Source organism: Sorex fumeus, unplaced genomic scaffold, assembly GCF_029834395.1.
Source record: "Sorex fumeus unplaced genomic scaffold, SorFum_2.1 ptg000111l, whole genome shotgun sequence".
Classification (NCBI taxonomy): Eukaryota; Metazoa; Chordata; class Mammalia; order Eulipotyphla; family Soricidae; genus Sorex; species Sorex fumeus.
Window position 1 is genome coordinate 8,807,375 of NW_026606168.1, and position 8,534 is coordinate 8,815,908.

At 50.2% G+C, this 8,534-nt stretch overlaps 1 protein-coding gene across 1 annotated transcript in view; it reads right to left on the bottom strand.

Moving 5' to 3' along the window:
- HDC (histidine decarboxylase) overlaps positions 1 to 8,222 on the bottom strand; it is a 28,736-nt gene extending 20,514 nt beyond the window's left edge. Inside the window, exons 1-4 of the mRNA XM_056135406.1 lie at positions 8,191 to 8,222; positions 5,862 to 6,034; positions 1,778 to 1,891; positions 559 to 681 (exon numbers count right to left, since the gene is read on the bottom strand). Coding sequence (XP_055991381.1) covers positions 559 to 681; positions 1,778 to 1,891; positions 5,862 to 6,034; positions 8,191 to 8,221 — 441 coding nt within the window. The 5' untranslated portion in view covers position 8,222. The remainder of the gene's footprint in view (positions 1 to 558; positions 682 to 1,777; positions 1,892 to 5,861; positions 6,035 to 8,190) is intronic.
- Positions 8,223 to 8,534: the final 312 nt, after the last annotated feature.

Below are 8,534 nucleotides of genomic sequence, written 5' to 3' on the forward strand. Positions count from 1 at the left end.
TCAGGAATGATCCCAGAGCACAGAGCCAGGAAAAAGCCCTAAGAACTTCCTGGTGTGGAAAAAAAAACCCTCAAACAATTGAAGGACCTTCATTTGACAGCTATTAAAAAAGGATTATAGGATAAGATAGCTGTTTGGCTTGGCCATTGCTATCCTAGCCAAGAATCTCCTAGAACCAAGAGGTTAGAAAAAGTTGTCAGCGGGGGTCTGGGAGGAGCAGATCTAAGTGGAGAAACCTGAATCCAGCAACGCTGGAGATGCGATCACGCTTGGACCTTTTCGTCCTGTTGCAAAGAAAAGGGGAGATGAGCACAGTGAAAGTGAAGTTGGGAGGGGCAGCAAGGGTCGCTAGCTTAGGAAGTGATGGGGTGTGAAGGCGCGGTGGTGTCGGTCAGGACACCGGTGATGGAGGCAGTGGCGACCGTGACCTAAGTGGTGTGAGTGGCATGGGTGGGGAAAGCTGCGCGGGGCCAAGAATCCCACCCCCCGGTCTGTGGGTTCTTCTCACGTGTCGTTCCTCCCTCCTCCCGCCAGAGGGCGAAGTGTCAATGCCAGCACCTGTAGCACGCCGCCCCCCTGGCTGCCGGGGTGGTGGTGCAGGAAGTGCTCGGGGAGCCCCAGCATTTTGGCCAGCCAGTCCATGACGTTCATCTCCAGCTCCGTGCACGCAGGGCTGGAAGCCTGAAATAGAGCAAGGCTATTTCATCCGCTCACAGGCCTCACCAGCCCCAGACCCTCAGCAGCCCCTGCCCTGGCCTCCCCTGGCCTGGAAGGTCCCAGTGTCAGCCCTGCGGCCCATCCCAAGAGAACCAAGGTCCCTGGGCCAACTCTGTGGCCTATGGGGTACCTAAGGCAAGGGGGTGAGAATGGTGCGGCTCGGGAGTCCTGCCATCCTCCCTGACGTGGGTTGGTTGCTCTCTGACCCCCGAGATGGCTTTTGTAACAAACAAGAGAAAGGAGTTCCTCCTGTTTGGCTCCCCTAGTGCTTAAAATGCACAGCTGGAGGAAGCACTCTGGAGGACTAGAAGGAAGTTTTAGGACTAAGAAATAAACCTCTCCTTCCTGGGAAAGGCGCCACGTGCTTCCTCTTTGCGTCCTACGCTAGTTCAGGCTTAAACTGTAAAAGATGTTCCGGGAAGCGTTTGACACTAAAGCTGATGCTTGATTGAGGCATTACCTAATGATGGGCTTCTTCCTAACTCCTTGAAGGCAAGAGCATGGAAGATGCTGAGCCCAGCAGCACCACTGCACACCTTGCTGCAGTACCCAGACCTCGGTCCAAATCTTATCTCTGTTTATTTTTTTCTGGTTTTTGTATGTTTGTTTGTTTGTTTTGGGGGGTGATTGTTTTTTGTTTTGTTTTCTCTCTTTGGGTCTCATCCCGCAATGCTCACGGGTTACTCCTGGTTCTGCACTCAGGAATTACTCCTGGCAGTACTTGGGGGACCATACAGGATGCCAGGGATCAAACCCAGGTCCGCTACCTGCCATGCAATGCCCTACCTGCTGCTAGCTACATGGCTTCAGTGAGATAAACTACTTAAGCCTGTATTTTTCACCTGCAAATCATGCTCAATATTCATGACTGCATAGGGATAAAGAATAAGATCATTCATATGAAAACTGATAGAGTAAGGTTCAACTCAAGGAAAAGAGTAATTGCTAATATTTCATTTGGAACCAGCTCAAAGACCAGGACAAAACCCCTTTGTCCCCCAAATATCATTTTCTTTCTGCTGTTCCCATGCCCACCGGGCCTGCAACCAACGCGACTTACCCAAGTGAACCCCAAGCAGTTGATGGCATCCGCCAGCATATCCCCCAACAGCGAAGGCCAAGAGTTGAGAGCTGGGAAGTAGGCGTGCATGTGTGGGCTCTGCCAGTGGACCACCTACAGGCAAATCAGGCGCACAGTGACCTGGGGGGCCACGTCCAGGAGACATTTGGCCTCCAGAGACTCCTACTGGCAAAGCCAGCAGCCCCTCCAGAGATGAACTCACTTGAATTTCATTTATGTAATTGTTTTTGGTTTGGGACCATACTTGGCTGTGCTGAGGGCTTACTGCTGGCTATGTTCTCAGGGGACCATATGAGTTGGAGGCTGGGGTGGGGGTGGGGGTGCAAACACAGGTCAGACACGTGCAAGGCCTTACCTGCTACCCTGTCTCTCTAATTCCGGAACTCACATTTTTTAATAACAAACTAAGGACACAACTCCATGAAAATAAGACATCGCCCTGGTGTTCTTGCCACATTTCCCATAGTCCCAGCTCACTCCTCAGTGGAGCCGTGGAACCCACAGCCCACAAAATGAAACTGCCATAGTGGGGAGGGCTGTGGGTTCCGCTGGGACCGGTGTTAGTCTCCGCTGTCTTTCCTCCACCCTGGTTCTGCCCTTGAATGAAAGGAAAGGGAAAGTAAGGCCCAGGAGAGTGGGCTGCTGGTCTAATCCAGTTTCTTGCACAAAGCTTCCTTTGTCCTAAGAAGAGCTCTGTAGGTGCCGGAAGGTCGGTGTGAAGGGGCTGAAGCTGTCCTTAGGGGCCAGAGACACTGCTCCGGAGGCAGGGCGATACAGCCCCCACTCAAGGTTCAAGAAATGCCTTGCCTATGTGAGGTCCTGAGTTCAATCCTCAACACTGCACGTGTGTCTCCCCCTACCCTCTGCACCACCAGCTGTAATCCCTGGTGGTCATCAAGTCCACCCATCAGAGCCACATATCACTAGGAGTGGCACTAGGGTCCCCTCTGCAGGGTGTCCCAGTGACTCAGTGACAGAGTACTTGCCTTGCATGGGAGGACTCGGGTTCAATTCCTGCCACCAACAGGGAAAAAATAAGAAGATCTTAGCTTCCCAGTTGGCATGGAGATTGGAAAGGGCAGAAATGCCCGAGAGCATGGGACCCCTGCTCCAGGCTATTCCCTGAACCCACAATCAGATGAAACCGGAGGTAAGGAGAATGCAAGGGGCAGGGAGCACTCCCTTACAACAAATCAGCATCCTCAAGGGCTCATCAGCTGCACTGATTATCTAGCCTGGCTTCATCATAGTGCTCTGCAAACACATCCTGTGTGAGTCTGAGTGTGTGTCTTTGAACAAATAATCCCCAGCCGGAAGGAACTTCTTATATCAATTGGTCCCTTAGGTCTATCCTTGATCTCAAGAAGATGCTTGAGAACTCATGGAGTAATAGCTTCGGGTATCAATTAGTTCGATAGCGTGCACAAGCTCCTTTAATCCTTCAGCAGCAAGAGCAGAAGTATCCGACACAGCACAAACCATGAGAGGAGCATAAGATTGGAACCCACGTTACCCACCTCTGCCCCTCTCCACTTATGTGAACTTGCAAATCGACCTTGTGAAGTTAACCAGGTGACTTAAGCTCCAACTTCCTACATCTGCATGCGTTTCTTTTGGATCCATTCTTCATTTGCCTGCTTGCTTTCCCTTTTCTTTTGCGATGCCAGTATCAAACACAGACCCTCCACACACAAGGCATGTGCTCCTCCACTGAGCCACACTCCCGGCCCTGGAGTGTTTTTTGTTCTTGTTGAGGGGTAGAGGGAGGAGAGGGAGTCACAAGTCACTCCTAGCTAAGCTGAGGCTGCAGGGAGTGATGGCAGCGGCAAGGACTGGAACCATACAGTGCCCAGGACTCCTATAAGCGGCATGGTTCAGCCCTTTGAGCCATCTCCCTGACCCTCGAGACCCAATTTTCATTTTATTTTCTTAAAGGGATCTCAACCTCTTAGTATCTTCCCCTGTAACATCTCCAGGGCATCGGTTCCTGATCCTAAAATAAATCCTGTCTCTGAGGGGTGATGTATTATGAACTGACCCTGGAGAAAATCGTTAAAACACAAAGCAGTTAACGATGGCAAAGTGGACACATGGTAACAATCTCCACAGAAATCAACTGGGAGATCTTCCTCTGATTTTTCACCAGGAGAAAGGCAATGCCACTAAGAACCACATCTTTCATTTGCAGGCTTTGTCACTTCTCCCAGGACCCCGGTTTTCCAGATGAGAGCCCGGGTGGCCCAAGAGAGAGGGAGCATCTCCGAGAACTCAGAGCTCAGATGGGCGAAAAGAAGCAGCATCCAGAAGGACCCCCAGAGCCTTGCACCTCTGAGGCTCCTCGGAGACTGGTAGAAACATCCCCCCAGCCCACCATTCTTTCCCCAAATCCTCCCTTGTGACTCTCTTTGCCCTCATGGGGACGAGCTGAGGTGTCTTTAATCAGGGTTGGAATTAAAGCGGAAAGATGGTTATTCTTGGAGTCTGGGGGGTGGTGGGAGGAATGGTCAGTCCTCACTCACAGCAAGGTGCTGGCCACTGTGAGAAAGCCAGGGCTCACAGAGGCCCAACAGTGTGCAGCCTGCAAGCTGGGATCTGGCCCCAGATATCGATGTGCTTCATGATAATAACTTGGGGAACCTCAGAGAAAGACTTCCTCCTCCTCCTCAGATAAACGAGATTAGATATGCCCGAAGAAGCTTATCAAAACAGACAAAGCTCGCCATCAAGGAATGAGTCTCTTAGGGTTGGGGAGGGCGGGGGGGGGGGGGGGGCGGGCAATGGGTGGGGAATGGGCTGAAAGGGTCCTGGGGACTATGGGGGAGGGATACTGGCACATTGGCGGTAGGCCCAGTGTGGAAACACTGTACCCCTAACACACAAACTTTGGGACAAGGAGATAGTTCAATGGGCTGGAGCACATGCTGTTCATTCCCTGGTACCGTCTGGTTGGTTCCCCCAGATACCCGGGATAGCTCTGAGTGGGGAGCGGCCCCCAGCACTGCCAAGTATGGTCTGAAAACCAGAAATGCATCTCCTGACTCACACAGTAACTGCTAGAATTTCTCTCAATCAAACGCATCAGCTCATTTCCTCCTCCCCTGACAGTTGCATTCTGTATCGCTAGCCAGTTACATTTGGGGCCTCAGCAGAACACATCTAACAGAAAAAAATCCTTGAGATAATCTTACCGGAAAAAGGAGCCTTCTGGGTAAAGCTTTACTGATATGGAAATTTAAAAAAAAAAAGACCTTGGTGAAATGGAGTGACCAAAGAGGACTGAATCTTTGCCTTTCCACGACCTCAACTCGCCATCACCTTTAGCGGCTGAATAGCTAACACCTCCCTCCAGGAATATTTTTGTCATGTCTAAGTTCAAAGCTCCCTGGGGAGGATGGGAGGAAATCTAACATCAGCCTCGGGAAAATGCCCCTGGAGTTCAGGGCACTGATGCCCCCAGCAGAGAAAGTGAGAAAAGCCGATGTTTAGGGATGCAACAGGAAGTGGGTGCTCAGTCTGGGTCACTCAGTTCCTTACTCTACCACAGAGGCAGCTGGCAGTGGAGGAGGAAGAAGCACCTTGTGTGTCAGACTGGAGGAGGTGAAAAGCCGGACTACACCAGGCACAAATCCTATGACTTTGGAAAGACAATAAACTTCTCTGAGCCTCAGTTTTCTCATGCACATCCCAGGGATTGTCGTATCCCTGGCACGGCGACTGACCCAGGGCCTGGGGAATAACGAAAGGCTGACCTTGGTGGCAAGGACCCTGCACTCTTATGGGGGGGGGGGGGGTCCTATACCAGCATTGCTCAAAAGCAGTGCTCTTAGTTCTCTATTTAGAAGGGACCCCCCGGCAGTGCTCAGGGGATGATATGGGATTGGACCATACCAGGGACTGAACGTATGATCAGCCCCACACCCAAGACAAGTGCCCTGTCCACTGTATTTTCTCTCTCTGGCCCCTGCACTTGTTGACCAAGAGACTGAATAAGCACCCCTGAGCTTTCTTTAGGCTGAGTCCCACCCTGCCGTACCCCCAGACCCGTAGTCACCCCGTATCTCACCCCAGGCATAATGATTCGCTCTATGTCCCCAAAGATGCTGTCCCAGCTGTCAGGCTCCTCAGGTGCGCTCTCAGGCATCTGGGCTCGCAAGTAGCCAGGCTGCACGTCCGGGGTGACCCGGCGCTCCCGCACGGTGCTCAGGTACTGGCATATGTAGTCCACCATCTGCTTCCCTGCAGGGGGAGAGAAAGATGCCCTAGGTCCCTCGGGTCTGCCCAATTCATGCCCCACCCCCAGGGGTTGGAGCCAAGAGATTTGGAGAAGGAGATGAGATTACTGGCTGCTGGGGAGGTGGGGAGGGGGTGAGGGAAGATCACCCCCAATGTAAACCTCCTCTTCAGAATTTAAAAAATGCAGGAGGGCACAAGTGTGAACGATGGACATGGTGGTGGGCTAGTGAGACCATCCACCAGTTGAAAAAAATCTCCAAACAGAAACCCTAATGCCAGTCCAATGCATTTCTTCTTCTTCCCTCTTCCCTGATTTGTAGCAGTCTGATTGTTAGGCTTGTCTTTCTTTTCTCAAAAAAACTATTAAAAATATATATATATATATATATATATATATATATATATATAAAATGTAGGAGTACTTCCAGGCTGTAGCAATAGCACAGCAGGTAGGGCGTTTGCCTTGTACACAGCCGACCTGGGTTTGACTCCTCTGCCCTTCTCGGAGAGCCCAGCAAGCTACCGAGAGTATCTTGCCCGCACAGCAAAGCCTGACAAGCTCCCCATGACATATTTGTATGCCAAAAACAGAAACAACAAGTCTCACAATTTGTTGTGAGACGTGACTGGTGTCCGCTCAAGCAAATCGACGAACAATGGGAGAACAGCGCTACAGAACAGTGCTTCATAGCTACAGGAGTGCTGCTATTTATTCAGTCATTGATTAAGCTGATTGAATTGGGCATGGACTCCACATTACTTTTTTTTATTCAGAATGTTCATTTTATTTTATTATTTACTTTATTGTTATTTTCCCCTTCTTTTATTGATTCACCATGAGCTGTAGTTACAAGGCTTTCATGTTTGAGCTTTGGTTATATAATCATCAAACACCCATCCCTTCACCAGTGACCCACCTCTTAATTTTCCACCTGGGAGATTTGGTATGAATTCTATGCTTCTGCTACCTTTCTTTCTTTTCTCAAAACCAGATCACCAACTTAACACCTGACACGTTTCATATAAACTCTGTGACTCTTTCAATTCGAAAAAGAAAAAAAAAGTTACACCCCCCAGTCAAACCCATGCAGACACAGGCACACACCCTGTTCTCTTCGTGAGTCTGAACAGCAAGTCCCTATGCTGGTGCTCAGTGGCAGCGGCAGTCCCCATCAGCGCTCAGAGTGTGCAGGACCTAATCCAGCACTTGCTCTGGGAGAGAATGAAGTGAGTTCGTGTTTGACAGACAGGATTCTACTCACAGTTGAAAGTGCCTCGGGGATGCAATGGGCAAAGCAGACCCTCACTAAGAGGAAAGGCTGAGTGCTGAATGGTGGGATGAGCAAGACAAATTCAGTCTTAACAGGGGACAGCATTTCAGCGATACAACCCACCAGTGGGCCGAGGGCATAAAAACTCAGGAGAAAGGGCTTGCTCTTCAAGTCCTTGAAGATAGATCATGCTGACTTGTCTCTCTTAATATATCATTGTCTGCCTATATGCACTCTGGAGAAGCTCACGTTTTCTCTTACATACGTCTCCCCTCACACCTTTCTAAATAAGTTTTCATAAAACTATTTTGCTTCAAAAATAATGACGACGACCACAACGTAAGAGAAAGACCTGGTAAGTGACTGTCTACTTCTCTCACAAGACTGGAGTCTGAAACCATCAGTCTTTGTTTTCACCCCGGCTTGATACAGAGCATCAGATACTCACAGATGGAATGAGTGACCGGAAGTCAGGGCACTACGCGTCTTACACATGGAAAAACTCAGAAAAGATTTTGCAGTGGCTACAGAATACTGGGACCTCTCCCAGTATTTCTTGTTCTTTTCTATTTTGGGATACCGAGAATCCCCCTTCCCCCTTTGACCTCTCTGCTGGACAGGAATTCGACCCCTCTATTTCCTTGGGTAGGCAAAAGAATAATGATAAGACAGGCATGACATGACGGACATGACAGAGGGAGGATGAATATGAAAAATTTTTCAACTCATATCCCACCTCCCACGAGCAGAAAAAAATGTTGCAGCCCATTTCTCCGGAAGCAATTCTAATAGTCCCATGGAATGACACCCCAAAACCCCCAGGGTTGACCACCTGCAAACTCTTGCCGCGGTGGCCTCGGGGAAGCAGGTAAGTAGGCCTGCACTCACCTCTCTCTCGGTACTCCTGGGGCTCCATCATCTCCTCGACCTCGGGCTCCTTCTCCCACACCAATCTGCAATCTGCGTTGGAACTTGGGGGAAGTGCAAGGCGCAGTTCAGGACAGCCAGGCTGAGCTCTTTAAATACACCCCTCTTCTTGGCCCTGAGCCCCGCCCCACAAAGGGCCTGCCTCTCACCTTAATTTATTCCACCCCTATTTCCCCACAGTCCTTGCCTGGAAGGATGACTGTATAACTTTGCCTCATCCAAAGATCAAGGAAACAAAAACCAAAGTGTGTGTGTGTGTGTGTGTGTGTGTGTGTGTGTGTGTGTGTGTGTGTGTGTGTGAGAGA